The 25,551-nt window shown below is 37.6% G+C and overlaps 1 protein-coding gene across 3 annotated transcripts in view; it reads left to right on the plus strand.

The window, feature by feature from the left end:
• The first annotated feature begins 8,730 nt into the window (after positions 1 to 8,730).
• Positions 8,731 to 25,551, plus strand: part of Palld (palladin, cytoskeletal associated protein) — a 371,690-nt gene continuing 354,869 nt past the window's right edge. For all 3 annotated transcript variants that reach the window (XM_047548533.1, XM_047548534.1, XM_047548536.1), the window contains exons 1-2: positions 8,731 to 8,863; positions 23,339 to 24,338. In XM_047548533.1, the coding sequence (XP_047404489.1) occupies positions 23,425 to 24,338 (914 nt within the window). In that variant the 5' untranslated portion in view covers positions 8,731 to 8,863; positions 23,339 to 23,424. The remainder of the gene's footprint in view (positions 8,864 to 23,338; positions 24,339 to 25,551) is intronic.

Raw genomic sequence — 25,551 nt, forward strand, 5'->3', positions numbered from 1 at the left:
GTCTCCTGTCATTAGGATTATGTCCTCAGAGTAGATCTGGGATAGAGTAGGTCAAAGGATATGACATTTTAAAGGTAGCCAGATGAAGATGAATGTTCATATGTGCAGAATATGGTCCAGTGAGAATTTGCAAATCAGCAAGTAAGGGCTGACCAGCAGGAGGGGAAATCTAGTTTAAGCTACTTAAAATCAGTAAAGTTTAATTTAAATTCCCTAAATGAAGCATACTGAATTTTAAATTTCTTTACTTGATTATTCTCTAAAATTGTACTGTCTGATTAATTGATCAAGAAATGTTTTCAAATTATTCAAATGACTTTAGGCTCGTTGGATAATTTTTTACTTGTTGTTGTTGTTAGCACATAAAAGGCAAACAGATTCACATTTCAAAGTGAAAAAACAAAAAGAATTGAAAGTTTTCTTTAATCTTACCTTCCAGATATAATAACTAGTAAACAATGTGCTTGCTTCACTTACTGGTGTATTTGGGATTCTTTTCCGTATCACTACTTTTGAAAGTGAATTTTAAAGTTTTTTATTAATAAAGAAAAGCCTAAAGAATAAGAAACTGCAATAGTCAAGATAATCTCTGTACTGTTTTTCCCACTGATGTCATTTTTAAAAGTAATGATACAACACGCACATTGGAGTAATTTCCCATTCAACCGCATTCACCCCATAGTTGAATGCTTTTCCTCTCCAAGAGTCACTGTTTTCTTCCAGGAAAACTCTGAAAATTTCATTATGTCAGGAAAGAGAAATAACATGTATAGATACAGGGATGTAAGTATACACATACATATAATAATGCTATACAGATTGTTATGTATGCTAATTTTATCCTAAGTATATCCCCCTAACTACATACTTATTTATGCATTCCACTTCATTTTCTCCCAATTCATGTGAACCAAAAGAATTTTTATTTTGCTGAATGAAGTGAAATAGAAATCTAGTTCTTTAAACTATAATGAGGGTAGGTTAGTGAAATTGAACAAAACCAAGAAATAGACCAAAATACATGTAATTATTTAATATTTGCTGCAAAGTTCTTCCCATGCAAGAATCAGATATATCATTTTATTTAATTTATTATTCCATTCCCTGTGGTTTTGCCATGAGGAATTTGTTAGGACTCTCTCTCCATTAGTATTCCTTTGTGCACAGTTTTTGTGAATATTTTTCTATACAAATTTGTCTAGATGAAACCTTGTATCAGATTTTCTGGTTCCACAAAGCAAAATATCATTCGAATTGAAATTATATGACATTTACATTAGACCCTGCACCTACTAGAAGAAAAAGTAGGCCCAAATCTCCATCATATTGGCTTAGAAACCAAATTCCTCAACAAGACTCTGAAAGTGCAAGAAGTAAAATCAAGAATCAATAAAAGGGATAGTATCAAACTAAAAAGCTTCTTCACAAAGGAAACAAATCAAGAACATAAAGAGAGAGCCTACAGAACGGGTGGGGGGATCTTTTGCCACCTGAACCTCAGAGCATTAATCTCCAGGATATAAAAGGACTCAAAAAACTTAACATCAGCAAACCAAATAACCTAGTTAATAAATGGGCAAAGGAACCAAACAGACACTTCACAGAAGAAATATGATTGATCAACAAATATATGAAAAAATATTCAACATCCCCAACTTTTAGAGAAATGCAAACTAAAACTACACCAAGATTTCATCTCACTCCAGACAAAATGGCAATTATCAAAATTACAAGTAACAATAAATGTTAGTGAGGATGTGGGAGGAAAAGATTCACTCACACACTGCTGGTGGGACTGCAAATTAGCACAACCACTCTGGAAAGTAGTATGGAGATTCCTCAGAAAACTTGGAATGGAACCACCATTTGACCTGGTTATCCCACTCCTCAGCATATACCCAAAGAACTTAAAATCAGCATACTATACTGACTTGACCACATCAATGTTCATAGTAGCTCAATTCACAATAGCTTTCCTATGAAACCAACCTATGTACCCTTCAATAGATGAATGGATAAAAAAAATGTAGTACCTATACACAATGGAATATTACTCAACCATAAAGAAGAATGAAATTATGGCATTTGCCAGTAAATGGATGGAACTAGACAATATCATGCTAAGTGAAATAAACCAATCCCCAAAACACCAAAGACCAAATGTTTTCTCTGATATGTGGATGCTGACTCACAATAGGCAAGGAGGAGGGAGGATGGGAGGTTTACTGGATTTGGCAGGGGCGGGGATTGGGGGAGAGGGAGGGGAGATAAGAATGGGAAAGACAGTAGAATGAATTGGACATAACTTTTTTATGTTCATATGTGAATACATAACCAGTGTAACTCTACATCATATACAACCAAAGAGTGGGAAGTTATATTCCATGTATTTATATGTCAAAATACATTCTACTGTCATATATAACTAAAAAAAAAACCAAAAAATTTAAAAAGAGATTATATGGCATACATAGAATTTTTTGTGCAAAACTGATTACATTGCCAGGTGCAGTAGCCCATGCCAGTAATCCCAGCAGCTTAGAAGGCTGAGGCAAGAAGAATACAAGTTCAAAACCAGTCTCAGTAACTTAACCAGGCATTTAGAAAATCAGCGAGATCCTGTCTCTAATAAAATGTTAAAAAAAAAGGGGGGGCGGGAGATGTAGCTCAGTGGCTATGCACCCCTGGGTTTAATCCCATGTACCATTAAAAAAAAAAAAAAAAACTGATTACATTGCAAAATCAATTCTTCCTATGTAAAAACAATATATAGCATTTCATTTATTCCATTATTCCATTCCCTTCTCATTTTCCATGTGTTAAGACATGCATATTAGTTGGAAGTATTCTGTGGTGTTGTATCTGTTGTGTATTACATCATACATATACATGGTTAAATGTGTATACATATAAACATGTATGTGTATATACATTTAACCATATATATGTATACACACGTGCTTATATGCACACATGAACATACCTTAATATATAATCTTAAGGGAAAAACATTCTCTTCTCATCCCACAAGGTTTTTTTTTTTTTTAAATGATAGTGAATGTTGAGTTTTGTCAGAAGACTTGTTAATAATCTATGGAGATGGTCATTTGACTTTTTTGACTTAATATGGTGAATTAAATTCTAGATCTTTTGATACTAATCCAACCTTTATAAATTGGATACATCCCAATTGACCATAGTGTGTTATACTTGTAACATATGATTGACATCTATTTATTAAAAATTATTCCAAATAATATAGTACTATTTAAAACACCATAGTGAACTTTTTCTCTTTTTTTGATTTGATATTATTGAATAAATAATGACATTATGATGATATAATAGTGATGTTATTGTCTTTGTAAAGAAATGTTAAACTTATTTTGCTTAAATCCAATAAAACCTGCTTTTGCAATTAATGTTACTCGCTTTCAGTCCCAAGTAAAATTTCTCTCTATACTTGAGCCTTTTAAGGCCGATTGAAAGATTTATAAACAAGGGTCATAGTATCCAACTGTGCCCACATATCAATATATAAATTTAGGTTGTAGAATCTATTCTCAGACAACTTCAACTCTACTTTTATGATGATCAAGATAAGATGTTTTCTCTGTTATCAGTTTTGTGCACATACACAAATTGCCAGACATTCCAAGCAGCAGAAGCCTGTGGCCAAATGACCACCCTCAGGCTTCAGCCTTACGTGTGTGGCAGACTTAACCACAGTTCATGAAACTGAACACATGAGGAACGACTCTGGCATTCACTGCAGTGTGCTGATGGACATGACCAGTTTAATCCAACAAGTCATGGATGCCATACCTGATTCTGTGACGTGTCCCAACCAGATACAAAGTAAGAAGAAGAAGAAATAGAAAGACTGGCCATGTTTGAAGGACACTTGTTCCTAGACCAATAAGTGGCCCATTAAGACAAGGATGTTACCAAAAAGGTAAAATATGACCTTGAAGGTTAGGGCACAAAAAACATTGTGGCTTAAACCTTGCTTTTTTTCTTGAATGACTTGCTCTAGAAGAATCTGACATAATGTGAAGAAGAAGAATCTAACTGACATAATGTGAAGAAGACTCAATCAGATAAGTCTGTGTGACTCCTGCCAACAACCGCACTAACTTTCTAGACACATGAGAAAGCTGCCTTGGAAGATGATCTTCCAGCCCCAATCAAGCTTTCAGGTGAAAGAAACTGGAGGCAGCAACAAGACACCCTGATCCAGAATCACCTAGGTATTGGTGACAGGCATAATAAAAATTTATTGTTTTCAAACACTAGCTTTTGTAATACTTGTTATGAAGTAGTAGGTAACTGTTTTAGTCAGCTTTTCCACTTCTGTGACTAAAAGGACCCAAGCAAAACAACTTTAGAGGAAGAAAAATTTATTTGAGGGCTTATAGTTTCAAAGGTCTTAGTTTAAAGAAGGCCGGCTTCATTCCTTGGGGCTCAAGGTGAGGTAGGACATCATGGCAGAAGAGTGTGGCAGAGGGAAACAGCTCACAGGATGATCAGAAAGCACAGAAAGAGCAGTCTCCACTTACCAGATAGAAATATATACCCCAGAGCCACACCCCCAATTCCCACCTCTTCCAGCCACACCCTACCACTGCAGTTACCACTCAGTTAATCCCTAACAAGGGATTAAATAACTGATTGGGTTAAGACTCTCACAACCCAATCACTTCTCTGAACCTTCTTGCACTGTCTCACACATGAACTTTTAGAAAACACCTCATATTCAAACCTTAACGGTAACTAATACCCAAATTTGGAGGCAGAGCAGATCTGTTTACATCTTCTATAAGAAGATTGGAGCTGAAGATTCCTAGAGCTAAGCAGGTCAAAAACCAATATTCCAGGGTATGGATAAATTGACAAATAGGTGCTGAAGTCACCCAGGACAGTGGCAGGAACTTGGAAAAAAGAAGAGACTCAAGAACCCAACTAGATCCAAAGTTCTAATTGAAAAAAGTGAGACAAAAGATCATTGACAGATCCAAGCAGTTCAAAAGAGCGGGAATTTTTCTAAAAAGAAATAATCATATTGGAACACAATTAAGGGGTCACTGAGCCCACTTTCCCACCTCAGAGTACATAGAACTAGACTGATGTATGTAAGAAAGGACAGGAGAGCTCAATTACTGTCCATGCTTTAATCCCAGCCTTAACATCAATTAAACTTCTTTATACTAACTTAAGAGCTTTGGTCAAACTATGGGTACAAATTTCTAAGGAAAAGAACTTCTAGTATTCAGATTCTGATATTTTTGTAAAAACAAGCCTGGTGTGCTGCACTCAAAGTACAAGAAAATTATCTTTTTTAGTAAAATCAAATCTAACTTTGATGTCTATCATGAGACCACAAGCCATATATGTAAAACATGTTTTTTCTTCTTTTCACCTTTTTACGTCTTTTAAAAAATTTTAAAAATTATGTTACTGTATTTTTATACCTTTATTTATTTATTTTTGTGTGGTGCTGAGGATCAAACCCAGGACCTCACACATGCTAGGTAAGCGCCCTCCACTGAGCTACAACTGTTAAACCGCAGCTCCTTCTTTTTACTTCTTGTAGCTGTAGCTTTATCATTTCCCTGGTATTATAACAGGATTTAGGGACCTAGTAATTAGGGAAGTGTGAAAGAGGCCTCCTCTGGTCAGTAGTCCACTTGATCAGCATCGGACTCCATTCCAGCCCCCACCGTCTGCAAAAACATAGAGACATCCTCCCCTTTCTCTGCAGCTTCTGAAGCCAAGATGCCCAGGTGCCTGTGCCAGACTCCCTGGCATTAGTTCCTTCTGTGTGAGAGTCCTGGCTAATCACAGAACCCACCACCCCTGTTCTTCCAGGCTGCGAGACGCTAGCTCCCTCTCAAGCTGGGTCCAACATCTTCCCTACGAACCCCAGTCCATATCCCGACAGATAATCTAGCAGGATCGTTTTCATCATACGTACAAGTTAATGTCATTTGGAAGACTCTTACAACTATAATATTTAACTTTTTTATTTCTGTTCCAAAAAAGTTTGAATTCCCTCCTGTTACAAGGGAGCCTAAACATAAAACAAAAAGCTTGGCAATACTTCCTGGGAAGAGAAAGGGGAACATGTTTTCATCTGATTGTGAATGACCACCACAACATAAAAGAGCAAATCACTAATTAATCAATAACTTGTGATTATTTTCCATCCTCTTTAATGAACATTTATAAATTGCATGCCTATCGCCTCTTCTATTTCTAGAAACTGCAAGAATTTTTACCAGAGTAAAAATTAAGACATTAGCACAGCGTGCCTGCCTTCAGCACATATAGGAGGTGGGATTGCCAATTAACTTGAGATTTCCAAAAGTTATTGCCTGGGAACGATCTGGTCTAGAAGGGGAGAAAAAGTTGGTAGCTTCTGCACAACACAATTTACTATTAACAACAATAAAAATCTTTTAAAACTTCTAGATGAAGATTGAGGAATATAATGTGGATAACATTCATTTTTAAATTACTAAAAATAATTAATTTAACTAATAATAACGTCATTGTATTTGTGGCATTTTAAAGAATCTCAGCAATTCTTTCCATAACCATGTTATGAAGAGGTTATATTTTGATTCCCTAATCTCTTCCACCTTCAGTATCCCTTACAATACAACAGAGGTTTTTGTTTAATTTTTTACTATGGTGTTTCTCAAACACAAAAAGTACAAATATTAATGCAATTAAATATACATATTCTATATATAATAAACACCCACAATAATACCATATGGATGAAATATTACCATTTTTCTTCATTCCCATGACTTTTTTTTTTTTTAAGTAGTAAAGCACTTAGATAGAGTTGAAGCCTCTGTTCCCATATCCAATCGAAACTCCAGCTCCCAAATTTCTTCAGGTTTCTCCATCTTCTGTGCTTTGCATCTGTGGGAGGGTAGTCTGGTGTTTTAAGTTTCCCAGAGAATAAACCTCCCATCTTCTCCAGACATGGGAAGGAGTAGTCTCCTGTCCACCTGAGGGAGAAATGGTAAAGTGGGGTCCTGCGGCTCCCCCACTTTCTCAATCCCTGCCTCAGTCTCTCCAGCAATACTCAGGTTTGCCAATTAAAATTCATTTCCAAGGAGGAATCTGGCACCTCCAGTGCCTAAACCTTTGTGGGATTCTTTAAGGTGAATCACTTCTTATCAGTATCTCCTTCTGCAGGCATTTAAGTTTGTGATTTAGTTTGACTCATATTTATCATTTTCCAACAATTGTATTCATTTCTGACACCTTACACTGTCTTCTCTTCTAATTTCTGTCATTGCAGTGGCTTATGGGTTAAAAATCAAACGAACACTTCTTTAATTAATGCTTTGTCCCCTCCAAACAACATATAGAAATTTCTTCCCCAATTTGACAGTACTGGGAAGCAGGGCCTTTGGGAGGTGATTCATGAATTTTGCCAGCTAGTTGCCCTTATGAAAGGACTTGATGGAAGAAGTTTAGCTGCCCTTGCCCTTCTGCCTTCCACCATGTGAGGACACATGTTCCTCCTCCTCAGAGGACACAGCATCCAGGGCGCCATCTTGGAAGCAGAGATAGGACTCTCACCAGACAATAAGTCTGGCAGTGCTTTGGCCTTGGACTTCCCAGTTTCCAGAAGTGTGAGAAGTTCTATCCTTTTAAATTAGTCAGGGTTTTTCTCTATAACAGGACAAATGGACTAACACAATCAACCAGAGGGGTTTTCTTTCCCCTATCAATTTTTAAATGACATTAATATAACTGGTGAAATGGCCCAGGAAAGTATCTTGTTTCAAGAAGGACCATTTTTTAAAGGACCAGTTTTGACTATAAAGAAAAGAACAGGAGCAGACCTTCATAAATTTTCCACTATCAGGAAAGAATTTCTTTAGATATAAAACTGGGTCAAATGTGATAGTATCATTCAAACCAAGGAAAATGCAGGAACTTAACTAGGAACTCTGTTGTGATTACTTTCATCCCCTTAGTTTGGGTTCTGCTACCTAATCTTGGATCAGAAAAGCTTTCTGTTTTTACTTATACTCGTTATTTACAAGACCTAAATATTAGACCATGTTATAATGAGATGCTACAGAATAAATGATAAAATGATTGTGAAATATTTTTTACAACTGTAAATGAGCTCATTACAACATGGATACGATTCGGTTCTTGTATGTCCATGCCAATTTCACCCTACTTTGGACTATGTCTTTAACATGCACCAATCATGTGACAATTTTAATTAAAAGTATGAAATAAGAAAGCAACGGAACTCTCCACTCAATTTGACAGTTGGCTAAAATTTACAGTGGTTCTTACGTTTACTATTTTAGGATAATCTACCACATGACTGAGAGCTAAATGCACAGAGCGGAAGATTAGATTAAGAAATCTTCCTTAAGAGAGTCATTTTTTCTATTTGGAATCACATATTAGTAATTGATTAAGAGTATGTTAAAAGGGCAGGTGGTGATTTCCAGCTATAAGATTAGGGTATAAAGAAACATGTTTAAATCTTGTGTTTACTAGATGCATAAATATAGATTCTTTTAGACTAAGTGGCTTTAATTTCTAAGAACCATCAGACCTGGGGCTGCTTCCCAACCCACTGCTGGAATTCCTGATTGTGGCACTCTGCTGAAACATGAGTTCAGTTACCAAATATAGCTGAGTGGAGTAAGAGGACAGAAGAGAGCCTCAGGCCACAGTTGTCTCAAAGTGACCACGGACCAAGCAGTCTCTAATGGATAGGCAAGGCCAACCTCCGCTCTCCCAGGGAAGAAGAAATGCTCATCTGAAATAAGCCACCTTTCTGGAGACTTCAAACTGACCAAGCATTGAAAAGGTCTGTAAGGTGTATCTTAATATTACTAACTAGGAGGACAACATTCTGATAATTTTTTTAAAGAAAAAGTTAGAAAATAACAGTAGTTTGTTTGAGGTTATGATACCATTTAGAAGATGCCTGATTTTCTCTTTCTCGGAGAGGAAAATTAATGCGAATTTTGTAGTCTTTCCAAAAACTAGATAATACATAAGATTTGCCTGCCAGCTTTATCTCTGCCCACGCGGTCAGAGAACTACCTTCTCTATCATACTCTTAAGCATGCTAAATTGGTGTTATCCATTCCAAAAGGATGAAATGTGGTTATAAAGCCAAACAAGATTGTGCATGAGTTATGTTTTACAGAAAATAAAAATGCAGTTATCTAGACCCTCATCCACAGTTGAGCTAAGAACTGATGGCTTCTAATGATAGACTTTCGATTTTTAGTAACATTCTAAATTATTAGTTCCCCTTTCAAAAGAGTTTTAAAATAACTCCTTAGACACAATTCAATCAGTTGATATAGTAACAGCAGGCATATTAAATTATATTTATGCATAAAATTTGCATATCTCTTTTTTAGAAGATGAAGCTTACTAAGAGAAACTACAGGGCAGTGTGTGGAGTCCAGTTAAATTTAAACATCACAACATAACTTCATGTCCTGTTGTCTTAAACTACACATGAAATTGTCTTGAACCCAATATATGAGGTTGATTCAGAATGATTTCAGTCTCATATTACCTTTTAGCATTTTCTAAAAATACTAATTGCCTTCTAGTATGAATGCTGTGACCAAATATGAAGCCTATTTCTCTGATAGAAAACTATTCAAAATCTAGTCAGTCATGTGTATATGGAAATCAAGTTAGTTTTTACATGGCAGAAATAACTTCCAATTTTTTTCTCTCAAGGAAAAAGAACTTGAATACTTACCTCAACTATTCAGATTTTTAAAATAAGTCATTTTGACATACTATTGTTAACTGTAGACAAATTAGTCCTCTCTCATTCTGGTATCGGGGACATTATGGTCTGTGTCCCAGGGGTCTGTGTCAACTCTCTGTCCAGACCACTCTGTTTTATTGCTAAAACTTAATATTAATTCTGGCCTTATAGCAAACATCACAACAGAATGAGGAACTAGATTACACTGGACAATTACAGTCACTTTGATTTCTTTACCTTTAAAAAAAAAAAAAAAAAAAAGACTGTAGAGAGGAACATTATTCAGATTCACAAATAAACCTGATTCACCTTAAGAGACACCAACTGAAATCTGCAGGCCAAGACAAGAGTCTCTGCTTCTTTAATGATATGCCTGAGGAGGTTATCAAAGGTTACGGTGACTCCCGAGTTCCAAGTGGAAATTCAGACCATCTAGAGTAAATGGTTGTGTCCTGATTAAATCCCAGCACAGAAAGCAAAGATTGAGCAAAGTAGCTCTGACTATAACTTATAACTGATAAATTATCACATCAGAGAATAAAGAAACCAATGTGGTAGATTTTGAATTTAAGTGAGAAATGAATGAATTGGATGTAAAGTCTAGATATTGCAACAGATTCAATATGATGGTTAAAGATGATAAACTGAAGAGGATACCAGGCATAACTCCAAATCCTTCCTGTAAAATACTTTGACTGTTATGGCATTAAATGAACTATTAGTTCACGTTCCCAAAATTGGGATAAAATGTTCTGCTTGGAGGGGCATTTAAAACTGTTGGATAAATATAACATATCTTCCTATAATGATAATTTGCCTATTAGGAAGGAAAAGAATCCTGAGTACTTATTAAGAAATAGATTGTAATATTGTACATTTTTTTGCATCAAACACAAGATTTTACAAATTTTTCATTTTGACTTTTGCCCTAAGGTCCCTTTCCAGGGAAAAGAATGTCACAGAAAGAAAGGAGAGAGGGAAGGAGCAGCAGGAAACAGATTTAGTCCAGGGACTACCTGGATTCCAAAACAAGAAAAAATTAGTTTTTTAAGCCTTTTCCAATTTTGGTTTCCCTAGTTAGTTTGACTAAAAAATATTTACAATATCAAATCTTTGAATAATAGTTTTCTTTCCTTTTTAGTCATTGTTTTAATAAGAAAATAAACAAATGAAATTACTCAATTTAAAACTATTCCTAATGTTAATTTTTTTTAAAGATCATGAAATATGCAACAAAAGATTCCCCTGAATACCTCCCCCCTCAACTCCACCCCTGCCTAAACCCTACCACCGAGGTAGTCAGGGCTAATTGTTGAGGCTCATGTTCTTCCCACCATCTTTATATATTTATTCCATCTATACTTCCATCTTTAGATGTGCACTGAAAAGTGTCCACCCTGCCTGGACTCCAGCACACCAGTTAAGTGAGTGGATGATACTGAGAGAGACTTGGTGCCTGTCAGCTCTTTTCTAACATCAAACATTTTTTCTTTCAAAATCATAGTAGCTCTTCAACATTGCTAAAAATATTCCATACAAACAGATTGCAAAATTTCTCCCCTTATCTAAATTCTTAATTTCCCATAATATCCCCAATGGGAAAAGAGAACTTTAGCAAGTTAAATGCAAGTTTCAATTCTGAGTCTGTCACTCCTGATGGTTTAATTTTAGTCAAATATTTTTTATTTTTTGGCTGCAGTTTGGGAAATAGAAATAATAAAATGAAGAAATAACATTCACTCCCATGATTGCTCTGCAAATCATATGAGCACATAGCTCAGAAGCCTTGGAGTAGTATGTCCTCAGGAAGGTTAAGGTTGTTTTTCTGTTTTGTTTTTGGTACTGGGGATTGAACACAAGGACCCTGTACCACTGAGCTACATACCTAAATCCCTAGTCCTTTTTATTTTTATTTCAAGATAGGGTTTCACTAAGTTGTTTAGGACCTCACTAAGTTGCTGAGGCTGGCTGTGAAATTGTGATCCTCCAGTCTCAGCCTCCCCAGTTGCTGAGATTATAGGAATATGCCACCGTGCTCTTTGGAAGCCTAACTTTTGTTGCTTGTAACTGAATCTATCCTTCTGCCAGGCTCTGTTGTTTCTTGTTCATACCCCTTGCCTAAGTTCCTCCAAGTCAGGGAAATCTTTCTTATTTCAACAATCAATGGTATCTTGCCTCAAGAGGATCATGTGGGAAGGTATCTTACAAGTATCTTTTGGCTGACAACATAGAAAATCCTCCCAGATATCATAGCTTTGATTTTCAGATAATCTATCTCCCAAAGTCAGCAACTTTAAAAGTAAAGGGTTATTCATAATTTCTAAATGTCTCTTTTCTGTCATTTGTATAGCCATAAATGTATATTAAATATATGCAATTATATCTATATGTATGTAACATATTTATATGTATGTAACATATTCATAAATTCAAACATAAATGTTTTCCCAAATGCTGGGATAGCTATGCCATGACAACTTAGGATGATAAAATTACTTAAGTCAGAATGTGTGATAAACATCCCAAATATCAAGTCTTCAGCGATATCTGGGATCGTGGCTCAAGGACAGAGAGCTCGCCTAGCACGTACAAGACCCCGGTTCAGAGATTATCAGCATCACACATGCACTAAAACAAAACACTGAAAATGTATTTATATAGTCTTCATTTTATACTATAACATGAGTTCCATAGAATTCAGATACTAACTTCAGGAGAAATTGTGAAGAATACAATTTCAATTAGAAATAATCTATAAATTAAGTGCCAAAAAAATTCCTTACGAAAGAATGGCATATGCACAGGGAGTTAACAAAATATGTGGCCGAGGAAGTTCACATTTGAAAGCAATATCTGCTTAGAATAAGCCAAGATGCTGATAAGCTGCCTCTTGACAGTGGAAGTGAATGGGAATCTGTAACACCTCCTGGCATTTGCCAGCCTGCCCAAACCTTTGCTCCACCAAATGTTCGTTTCAGATTAAGAGTTCGACATTATGTAGAGTTTGTCCACAGATCGCCATAAGGTGGCACAAGCAGCTGCTCCGGGGTACACTTGAAGCAAACTAAAGCACCATTAACTTGGACATGCCTGCTGCTCATGACTGACACCACCCTCCCCTCCAAGAGTGTGCCTTCCAAAACAATGGTGGTCTGCAGACCCTGCAAGTAACACGTCGATGTGCATTTCATTTTAGTTTATGTCATTTGTACCCCAACATCTTTCAAAGACGTTTTGAGACTGTATGTGACTAAAGCATAGTACAGAACCAGTCAAGAGAAGACATAAGACCACAATAAGTATATTGTAAAACTTTTTCTCAACTTACTAGTTAAGTCTTTTTTTCCTACTAGAATGTTAGCTCTAGGGCTAGGGGTGTAGCTCAGTGGCATGCTTATATGCTTATCATACATGAGGCCCTGGTTTCCATCCCCAGCACCACAGAGATAGAGAGACAGACAGACAGACACAGACAGACAGACAGAGAATGTTAGCTTTGTAGGGCAAAGAATCCATTTATAGCTATGTTCTCAGCCTATAAAAGAACTCAGCACATAGTAGGCACCCAATAATTAGATGCCAAGACAACAGAGAAAGTAAGCAAAACAATTTTTCTGCCAAAAACATTTCTATTTCTATAGTTCAAAATTTAACCTTGAATTTGTTAGCATCTGTATCAAAGACTCCCAAAGGTTACACGATTCTCCTTGCCTAATTCAAGTTGAGGATTCACTATCTGAAATGCTTGAGACCAGAAGTGTTTTGGATTTTGGAAATTTATATATGTTTTATACATACCTTATATACATAGCCTGAGGATAATTTTATTGTATTTTAATAATTTTTTTATTAATTATTTTTTAAATTTTTGTGCAGAAAAGAAAGTATCATGGTGTGGAATTTTCAACTTGTAGTGTCATATCTGAAGTCAAAAACTTACAGATTTTGGATCATTTTGGATTTGGGATTTGGGGATTAGGGATACTCAATGTGTAGTAGAATTCTGGAAAACAGAGTAACTGTTTTACTGGTTCTCCAATTCTTCATGATACAATACATAAGATCATATCACCTGCGGTGACAATTTGACTTCTTTGCCAAGTTGTGGGTCCTTTAGTTCTTTCTCTTGCTTGATTGCTCTGCCTAGGAATTCTAGCACTGGGCTGTATAAGTGGGCTTCCTGGTTTTGATTCAAATTTTAGAGAAGATTTCATCTTTTCCCCATTCAACGTGTTAGCCGTTGGCTTATTGTAACTGGCCTATAAAGCATGTTTCTTTTTTTTTAAGAAATTGGTGAATTATAATTATACATAATATTAGGCTTCCTTGTGATATTGACATACCTGTCCGTAGCATACTTTGGTCTTATTTATAACCCTGTAACTACCCCTTCCCTCCCTTCTTCCCTCCTCTAAATCCCCATCTTCTATGACCCTTGACCTTCTGAATCTGGCTTATTTCACATGATGTGATGTTCTTCAGTTCCATTCACTTTCCTGTAAATGACATAATTCTGCTCTTTATGACCAAGTAAAACTTCACTGTGTACATTTATCACATTTCCTTTATCCATTAATAACTCAAGGAAAATTGGTGTTAGTGGTTCTTCAGATGTTTGGTAGTCAGTGAAGCCATCTGGCCTTTTCTTTGATGGGAGCCTTTTGAGTACTAATTTAATCTCTTTACTTTCATTGGTCTGTTTGAGTTTTGTATTTTTTCATGATTTCGTCTTGGTAAGGTGTATGTGTGTAGGGATTTTCCGTTCTTCTAGATTACTGAGTCTGTTGGCATATAGTTGCTCACAATAATCTCCAGGGATCTCTTATATTTTTGTGGTGTCAGTTGCAATGTCTCCCTTTTCATCTCTGATTTTATTTATCAGAGTCATCTCTCTATTTTTCTTAGCTAAGTTTTGTTTATTCAGTATGACAGGAAGACAAGGTAATAAGCAAAAGACTTTGCCCTTGGAACTTAGTGCTAGGCGGTGAAACCTAACATGGGAAGATCCTTAACCACCCACATCCCCAGGTCTACCTATAAACAGAGCCTCTGGAACAGCTCCAGTGCCAGGAGAAGACATGTAACCCCATTCTATTGCACTTCTATTCTAGATAGTATCCAACTGTGGCTGGTTGCAACAGTCTTGGGCCATAAGTCCACCTAAGCAATAGACAGCCCATAACTGTGTGGACTTTGATCCTACCCCAGTATTATGCTGATATTGGTAGTCTGGGTCCAGGTGTGACCCAGCTGGGTTTCACTGGTGGCTACAGGTATGACATAGGATCATGGAGTTGACCTGGTGACTCTGTTCAGAGCCAGGAAAATTCCTTCAGTGTCTGACCACAAGCCAGTGACTATGGGCAAGGCATTCAGGCCTACTCTGTCCCAAGGAAGAGGCTTGTGAGGATAGTCTACCTTTCTAGATACTCTCCTGTTTCTTTCTGAACAACATACCAACAATATATTTGGATATAACCAAGGATTGGATTTCCCTCTAGTACTAAAAGAGTGACAACACATCAACAAAACACTCCTAGCTGATCTCAACCTGAATGCTATCCAGTGCCAAAATAGTGAAAGTTTTCACCATAAAGCAATGATAAATGTTTGAAGAAATAAATGTGTTTAATCTGATTTAAACACTATACAATGTATAAATATATCAAACATTAATCAGCACCACTTTTATGTTTTTTACACATTGCTTAAAAAGTAAATTTTTTTTAAAAAAATGCAGGGTAAAGAGCAGAATCAAAGAGAATGTGTCCATGAGAAATACTGCAGTGGGGCTTGAGTAGTTGGGAGTAAGGAGAGGGGATGAAACATTTTCCATCTTATGCCCTCGCTTGTGTGATTCCCTCTCCTGTCAAATCCCATCCAGGGTTCAAACCATGTTGCAAACACCAGGTATTTCTTATTTTTTCTCTGCCATTTGCCATGATCCATACATTATGCTAAGCATTAACTCTGCTTTGATGGTGTTCAAAGCCCAGTGAAAAAAGGTTCTCTAAACAAGTATTTATAATTTAGGAAGATGAATGCAATGACAAAATACTATGCAAAGTATCATGCCTGAAGAAGGAGCAAATTATATTGGCTAGGAAATCCTAGAAAGCACCAAAAGAAGTAGGATTTAAGAAAGTTTTCAAGTGTAAACTGGAGTTTGAAAAACAGAAAAAGAAGGGAAGGGTATTTTAATAAAAAGAACAACATGTGCAAAGTCATGAGGACATGAAAGAACATGGAATACAAACTAGGCAGCAAGGGCTGACCGTAGCTTGTGCTCAATGATGGCAGATGAGGCTAGAGAGCCTACATCAGGGCAGATGGTTCATGGGTATTTTTACCCTGTGTATCATGCTTTGGAACTTCCTTTATGGGCCAGTGGGTACCAATGGAAAAAAAAGAAGAGGAGTGGCATGACCAAATTTGTGAATATGATCTCCCTTACTATTTGTGATGCCTTAACTGCAATTTGTTTAAAGTATTTTTTTGATTTGTTCTATTTAGTTATGCCTGACAGCAGAATGCATTTTGATTCATTGTACACAAATGGAGTACAACTTTTCATTTCCCTAGTTGTACAGAATGTAGAGTCACACCATTTGTGCAATCATACATGTACCTGCTTAAAGTCTTTAAATAGCAATTATCATCTTCCCCCTTGTGGTGAAGCTTCCCTTTCGACTAATCCCTCTACTGGACTGTATGTAATTCCAGTCACTGAAAGAAAGAAACTATGCCTATCTCATCTTGTTCTTCCTGAAACTTCCATTGCACAGATAATCAATTGGTCAATTGATTTCTTGTTCACATTACCATCTAGGGAAGTGGAAGAAAAGAGTGTGCCTATAAAATGGACAGAACTAGAGAAGAGCCATTTCTTTCGTGAGGAAGAACCTAGGACTACACAAATTCAAGGAAATTGACAGATATTTGTTATTTATGGATTTTAGGGGAGAGGACAATTACATTGAACTATTCATGATGGGAATGATGAACTAAACAAGAAAAAAAATGGAAAAGAGTAATTCAAATTCCTTGAAAGAAAAGGGTAAAGGCAGAGGGCAAGAAAGATCAAAAGTTATAGAAAACCCCTTTACTCCTCAAAATTTCAAAATCTTCCAATGCTCCTTACTAAGGTACAAACACCACCATTGGCAGCACCCACCTGACTTCCTCTCTATTCACTAAAAGCATTATAAATGCATCTTTTTATTCTACTTCATTTTTGACATCTATCACACCAACACTGAATTACCAAGTGTGCTATTTGACATAAAACATGAAATCTCAGGTAAATAATGGAGATGTTTGCAGTTGTATTTCATTCCTTTTGATTATGACCTTTTAATTTTGGGGTGTTGACTGACACGGAAATCTCTGAAGCCTAATTTTCCAGTAAACTTGGGCCGTCTGGAAACCTCCCTTGTCCATCCACCTTGAAGGATCATTTTCCCTAGACCATGTGCATGTCCCAGCAGCAATAACTGTATTGCAAATGGAATCTGAACCAGATACACCAGAAAGCTATTATTTTCTTTTTCACTGTGCAAGCAGTTTTTAAGCTATACCTAATCCTGACAACTGGATCCTGTCAGATGGCGCCTCTTTAAAACCAAAATTTAAGTTAATAAGCAGGTGAGATAACATGCCTCCAGCAAACACTCCCTATTTAAAAGTAAGAACTGAATATTTTTTCATCACTCAATGTTTGAGTTAAGCTTTCTCACAGAGGTGTTCATGACACTTTAGCATATTAAGTTTACTTTGTACTAAAATACAACTCAATTAATACTGGAACTTTTATTTTAGATCTTCAGTTTCATTAGAGTAAGTACTTAGGATTCTTGGTTGTGAAAAAAATAACGTAATGGAAGTAAAGTTCACGGTTAAGATCATGTGCTTTGGAGTACTGCCTGCACTTGGATCTCAGTTCTCCTATTCAGATGTTCTGCCTCAGTTTCCTTATTTCTCAGTTGGGGTCTATTGTGAGGATTTCAAATGAAATAATCTACATAATAGCTCTTGGCACAATACCTACCTCCTGCTAAGCAGGCCATGGTGGGCCAATGTTATTATCAAGATCATTGTCACCATTATTAGTTTTTAAATATGTTATATGAATTTATTAGGTAGTTAATGTTTTACAGTAGGGACCTGCAAACTTTTTCTGTAAAAGTCCAGATAAATATTTCAGGCTTTGTGAGCCATAAAGTCTCTGGTACAACTACTCAGATCTGATGTTGGTCCACAAAAAGAGTCAATCACAAGATCATTCTCTACCTGTAGTCAGGAGGGAAGAGCTTAAGTGTCTCACCAAACAAAAGAAAAAAAGAAAATGTAACTATTTGAGGTTTAGAAAATGGTAACTAGTGGGATTGTGCTGATAATTTCACAATGCATATGCTTATCAAATGTCAGACCACATTCCTTAAACACAGATTATTCTAATGGTACATATACCTTAAATCCATTTTGTCCCATTGTCCCAGATGTGGAATACCTGTAAAAATTTATAGGTGGTAAGGGCTAGGGAAGAATAGAGGTACTTTTGGTTAGAAAGAGGAGAGTGAAAGGAGGGGAGGGACATGGGGGTAGGAAGGATAGCAGAACAAATCGGACATTATTACCCTAGTGCATATATGATTATATAATCAGTGTGATTGTACATCACATACAACTAGAAGAGCGAGAAGTTGTGCTCCATTTATGTATGTGTCAAAATGCATCATGCTATCATGTATAACTAATTAGATTTTTTTTAATTTAAATATAGTATGTAATATAATTTTGTAATATGTAATTTTATATTTGTTATAAAAAGAATATGATGTATTAATATCATATAATTAATATAATAATTGATATAAGCTCTAGATGATGACTTCCAGCCTATTTTAGTGCACCTGTCAATTTTACTTCTTAAAACTGAAGTCAGAAATCAGAAAGCTCTATCTCTCAAACATTCAATTCAGATATTTCACTGTCTGAACACAAAAAAATCCCTTTGGATTTCTCCCTTGCTTGTTCTCACTACACCTGTCCTTTGCTTCCTCTGGGTCTTTAGTCCCGTAACTTCTGTATGTTCCAGCTCCTACCTAAGAATTCCAGGCCGGCATAGATTTCAGGCTCGCCTCTCCCTGCCGATATTCCCAACACTATTGCCCACTTCCCCTCCATCTTTCCTGCCTGTCACAACCTGGATCGTCTATCTGCACACCTTCACCTGGACATCTGAACTCTGCTGGTGAGAATTGCACGATCACCCAGATTAATGACACCACCAGTACCTGACATCTAACTTCAACCAAGCTCCCACCTCGGCCCATAAATCCTTCTCAGGAAACTTTCTTCCTTTCCCTACACCAAGTATTTCAAATTGTCTCCTGTCCTCAAAAGTTTCCAAATGCAAAGCTGTTTCAAACAAGAACTCGCCTTTCCTTCAAAAATAAATTTTATCTGGACATCATATTCTCTCTCTCTCTCTCTCTCTCACACACACACACACACACACACACACACACACACACTTTATTACTTCTCTTCTTGGGCAATGGAAGAACAGCCCCACCCTGTCTCCTTTGTGTTCTAACAGCCATCTACAAGTCAACCCCACCTTTTTTTGTGCCATGGATTGAACCCCAGTGGGGCACTTACCGCCCCACTTTTTTACCTCTATTTTCAGCTCCTGCCTGTTCAATTCCATTAGCATTGAAGCACCCTCCTGTTCCCCCATCCTGAAAAGAAAAAAAAGTTTAAAACTTGGCTAGATTCCACCCTTTTGTCCTACCACCACCTATGTCTCTACTTTCCTCAGATCCCACCACCGTCAACTGGACTTGCAGCCTATACTTCCTTTCTTTTCACAGCAGTCTGCTTTATATCTCTGAAGCACACACCAAAACTGCTGTCGCCAGTGGTGCTAAATGTTCCCAGTTGCTGGAGTCAAAAGGACACTCCCTCCTTCATGAGACATTTTCTTTGCCAATTTCCATGACACCCACTCTCCTGGTTTTCCTCCAGAGCTCTGGATGATTCTTTTCCTTACTCCCTCTTTCCTTACTTCCTCCACTGGCTCATCCATCCCTGTAGTTTCAGGAGCCACCCACAGGTCAGTAATTCCCAGGACTGCTCTGCTCTCCCATCTCCTGAACTCTGGACCAGCATCTCACATTGCCTTCTGGAAATCCATACCAGAAGTCCCTCAAAGGCAAAGGGCTGAAATCAAAATTAAGCTTTTTTTTTCTCTCTCCTTAATACGTGTTCCTCCACTCACAGCATGTGAGGTAATAGCAGGGCCTATCTTCTTGTTAGGTAAGAAACCTATAATCCTGCCTCTGCATCGCCTCTGCATTCAATCAATTGCCAAGTATCATTCTGTCAGACTTATTTCTCCCATAAAATTTTGCCTGATGCTGACCCTTCCAGGTGCTATCACAGCACTTTGTTTTTCTCTCATTACAGCATTTGATTCACTAAGTCAGATGCCTGTATTACTTAGTTGTATCCCTTACAGGCTAAGTTCCATGAGGGCAAAAACTTGGTCTTTTTCATGGTTATATCCCCATCCCTAGCATATTACTGTGCATGTAATAGATACTCCATAATGAACTTTAAATGGGTATTCTTCTGTATGGAGCACATCTAACTCAGTTGATGTTTCCAGTTATTCACTTAAAGAATCAACAATTTTGTTCCAATTGTCTACTTGGATTTTTAGCCCAGCTTACTTTAGGCATAGTGGACACAAATGTTACCCAATCTCTTTTAGGACTGCGCTCAATACAAAAACTGAAATTCTCCCAGGCCAAAGAAACAATAGCTTCTCTTGCAAACAATAAATTTTGCAAGAAATGAAAACACAGGCGATTTTATCTTCAGTACACAAACATACATTCAGTCCAAGGGTGTCTCCCTTCCCATCTTCATGTCTCTGGGGGTTCATGTTGTTTAATTCTTTTTCTCTCCTCACATGTTATAAGCATTGATCCTGATCCTCGGCTTCTCCTAGTGTTATCTACCATGTCTGCTAACTGAGCTTAGGAACTCTACTGAATGATCAACCTGCCTTCTCAGGACAAACTATAAAATAGACAAAATGATACTGAATTCTCTTTGAAATGCTGCATGGGCTGTGGTTGATTTTCCAGGGTCATCTGACTCTGTGGGATCTGTGCATTTCATTGTTCTTTACTAGGCAATTTGATAACTCTGTAAATTTCAGAAATCTGATAACGGTACAAGTCATACTTGTTCACAGGTATGCAAATTTTTTCCTAGTATAAGTTATTCTAAACATTACATTTTACAGCTCGATAGATATTAACCAGTTACAAAATTACTAGCAAATTCATTCCTAGTTGCTTACTTATGTCTGTTCTTCAGAGCCTTTTTTGAAATGGCTGTAACTTCTTAACTGGTTTCATCATTAATTAATTAAGTAAAATCTTGAATGCTTATTTACTTTATACTTGTTTATGTTTTTCATGGGTTTTTCCTTTTCAAAATTATACTTTAACTGCCTGTTTCTCATGAACAAAACATATTCAAGTAATCAAAATGTACTGAATACAACTTTTATCCATAAATGGACAATATTTGAATAATAAGAGAGCAGTTTGGATGGTTCCAATGTGGAGCACAGGCAAGACAAAGAATAAAAGGGATGTTTGAGTTAATAAAAGGGGAGGAGAGTGACAGGATCCTTCCAACAGCTTTATAGAATTTACTTGAAGAATTGTGGGAAATATGGGTTAGTAGGTGAAGTAGGACTAGCATGTGGAGAATTTGGAATTCAGAAAGACATCTAGACAACAGTCCAATACTCAACAAAATATACGGTAAGTTAACACTGAGCTGTAGGATGTCTTATCAAATGACTTTTTTTGAATTACACAGCATCCTATCTGGTGGCTAAATTCTTGAGACAAATTTCTGGAACCCCCCTCAATTCCTGCAGAGTGTTCTTTGAGATCATAGACTTCTAGGTGGGAAGCTGCTTCTAAATGAGCAGCTCAAGATGGCCCTCTTAAGATCCTTCTGGGGAATGTCCTACCAGATTCACTCATGATGCCAGACACAACTTACAAAGTTGAGCTCCTCATGTCCCCAAAGTTCCCTTTAGTGACTCCAGGACTCAGTCTTGATCATTTGAGATTTTCTAGATCTTTCTCCCCATTAGTCTATGAACACTACATAGGAAAAAATATCACTTCCAGTAACAAGAGAGTCATTGCCTCACAATATTTAATTCAAAATAACAGTAGGGGTTGCTGGGGTTGTATCTCAGTGATAGAGCACTTGCCTAGCATGTGTGAGGCACTGGGTTTGATTCTTAGCACCGCATACAAATAAATAAAATAAAGGTCCAACAACAACTAAAAAATACGGTAGAATTTAAATTGATGCCCAGTTATTTTACAGATAATGAAATAACTTTTATTTAATTCCGATGATAGTCCCATATCAATATTCTATGCAAAGCACATAGTTCGTTCACATGTCCTTCAAGATTACATTAGGCTGTCATAGTTCTGGGATCTTTCCACTTTCCTTTGGGGGCCTATCAAAGTTTTATACTATTCTGTATAATTTATTCAATGTTCTCCCCACTTCCCCCATATTACCACCCCACATGACCTTTAACTCCTCGAACATAAAGACTATGTCATCATTCTGGATCAAGAGACAGCAAACCTCAACCCCTGGGCTAAAAACCATCCTAGTGACTATTTTTGTACAGCCTGAAAACCATGACTGCCCTTTGCATTTTGCAATGTGTTGTAAAATACACCAAAAGAAGTATATTATTTTTTACTTTTAAAATAATATAAAATTCAAATACCAGTGTCCACAAATAAAGTTTTATTGGCACATAGTCATGGCTGATTTCATGCTACCACAACAAGTGGGGTAATTATAACAGAGACTATATAGTAATAAAGCAAAAATAATACATTTACTGTCTGGCCTAAAGAGAAAGTTTACAAGGCCCTGGTGTGGAACAAAGCTGTCCCTCCAGCACCTGCAACTTTGTAAGTGATTATTAATATCTCCTGGAGTCATGTGGAATGAGTGAATATGAAAGAGCATTACTGAACAAACACGAGGAAAGGACGGGACATAAAGTATGGAGTATTTCACTGAAATCCACAAGCAAATGAAAATCGGAATCATTAGAATATATTTTGTGGTTCAGAGTCAGATGAGCAGTCTTACTAAAATATCAACAGGCTCCTAATTGCAAAACACTAATGAAAGCTTTAATGAAGTAAGTGGGTGGGAAGAGGGAGTCTATGAGAAATACAGAATGCCCTGGAATAGTTATTCAACAGGGTTAGTGAGACACTTGATACTCACAGAGTATATATTAAATCCATAAATGATAAATACGGGTATGTATGATCTTTCTTCCAACTCATAGAATAGAGAAAGCTGATATATCTGTTTACCATTTCTCCCAATTTGTGCATTAGTAGTGTTATGAAAAAAATAGGGAAAAAAATGATTAGTACTATTGATGATTCTGTTGTCTTTCAGAACACACGAAGAAAACAGGTTTCCAGGGCTTGCCTGTTGTCTGGCCTCCCTGTTGAAGGCAAAGGGTGTATGAAGGCTGTTGCAATATGTCAGAGACTTCCTCCCACGACTCCTTCTATGATTCCTTATCAGACGTGCAGGAAGAAAGCAAGAATGCTGACTTCTCCCCGGGACTCTCTGCTTTTCTCAGCCAGGAAGAGATTAACAAGAGCCTTGATCTGGCCCGGAGAGCCATAGCCAACTCTGAGATGGAAGATTTCGACTCAGAAAAGGAGATCTCGAGGATTTTCAACACCTCTCCCGTAAGCCTCTCTGAAAATCCTTCCCACAAGGAGACCAAATCGGGCAAGCAGATCTCTTCAGGAAAAACTCAGGAGAACAGGCCAACACCCATCCAGCCCCTGGCAGAAGACCCAACAGAGGCTGTGGCTTCGCCCACTTCCAGGAGGAAGCCCACCATGTCACCCCTGCTCGCCAGCCCCAGCTACATCCGGAGCCTCCGCAAGGCGGAGAAGCGAGGCGCAAAAGCTCCCAGCACAACTGCAAAGCCCAAACCTGCACATCAAAGCAAGGCTGGCCCCCAGAGCCAGCTGTGCGACAAGGCAGCTAACTTCATAGAGGAGCTGACATCCATATTTAGAGAAGCGGCAAAGCCAAGGAACAGAAGCCCCAACGGGGAGTCCTCATCCCCGGACAGTGGGTACCTGTCTCCTAAAAATCAGCCATCTGCGCTGATGGGCGCCTCAGCCAGCCAGAGCCCCACTGAAGACCAACAGGAGGTGGAAGCCGAGATCAAGTTCCCGGAGGCCAGGCATGGCCACCAGGCAGACGAGGACCTGGCGCGGCCGCGCAACAGCATCTCTCACCCACAGCCCCAAAAGGCACTCCATTTCCCCACTGCGCCCCGGTTCATCCAAAAGCTGAGGAGCCAAGAAGTCGCTGAAGGAAGTCGAGTTCATTTGGAGTGCAGAGTCACCGGAAACCCAACTCCTCGAGTCAGGTAAGAAGTTTTTATTATGAAAATCAAATGATTTTATTGACGTTGAAGTTTCCTTTAATGTGGGTGGAGGAAAGACTTTCTGAGTGGTTAGCCCTTTGGTCACAGAGGTAGAGTTTCATTAAGTACCTGCAAGGCAAAGCATCCCAAATTGCAGATACTAGTAGGACCAGGTGCCCCTGGCAGCAGATTTCTGTTGTCGCGGACCATCTGGGCTATGACTTTGAGAAATGGCAAAGAACTCATACATGCAAAGACCTGGAGGAAGTCAGCATGTATTTGGAAAAGATAGGCACAGGAGCACTACAGGTCAGTTCTTCCTGCACAGACTCTGGCCACTGAAGCATGGGTGCAGCAGAAAAGTAGAATAACATGCGTGTCCGCTGGTCACTTACGCCTCACACCACCATGCCCATTGCAGTTTCTGTAAATCCCACCTACCTCTTTAATTGCAGAGTTTATACCTTTTCCTGTGCAAAAAGGTTAAAGAACAGGGCCTGGAGTCATCCTGCAGAGCTTCCAGTCATAACTCAACCTTTTACCAGCAAAGTCACCTTAGTCAAGTTGCTTTAGCTCTCTCTGATTCATTTCTTCATCTGCAAAGAGGCAATTCTAATCATTCGGACCTCATTCTGTTTATGGTGGTTGAATTAAATAACGTGGGGAAAAAAAGAATGCCTTACACCTAGTAAGTGCTATATTAGTGTTACCTGTTATCTTTATTTTTTTCTCATTTCTCAATTTTGTATGTCAAAATGCAAGCAGCATTTCAAGTCAGGATTATGCTACAAAAATAAGCATTCATTCATTTAGTTTGCAAGTTTTGCTTTTATTAATGATGAAGGCCTTACCTAAATTACGTAAATATAAAAAAGCAAATTCAAAAAATTGTACTTTGAAAAAATAGTAAAATAGACATCACTGGCTAAAAATTGAAACATTGGTATTTCCCCATGCTCAGTATTTCAAGGATTACAAACTATACCTTTCACCCTATGTCGGCTAATCTGCACTTTACTAGTGTTGGTTTCTTAGTTTTACAAATCATTGCTCCTAAGCATGAAGTAAGTCTTATAATTAGTGGGTGGAAATGGTGGATTTGGAGGCAGGCAATTTTTTTACCCCCAACAAATTTGCTCAACTAATTTACCTTGTCAGTTTGTATAGTCATTTTTGCTTTATTTCTTTTAGAAACTAACAGCAGAGGGCAGTAAAA

The sequence above is a fragment of the Sciurus carolinensis genome, chromosome 4, assembly GCF_902686445.1.
Source record: "Sciurus carolinensis chromosome 4, mSciCar1.2, whole genome shotgun sequence".
NCBI lineage: Eukaryota > Metazoa > Chordata > Mammalia > Rodentia > Sciuridae > Sciurus > Sciurus carolinensis.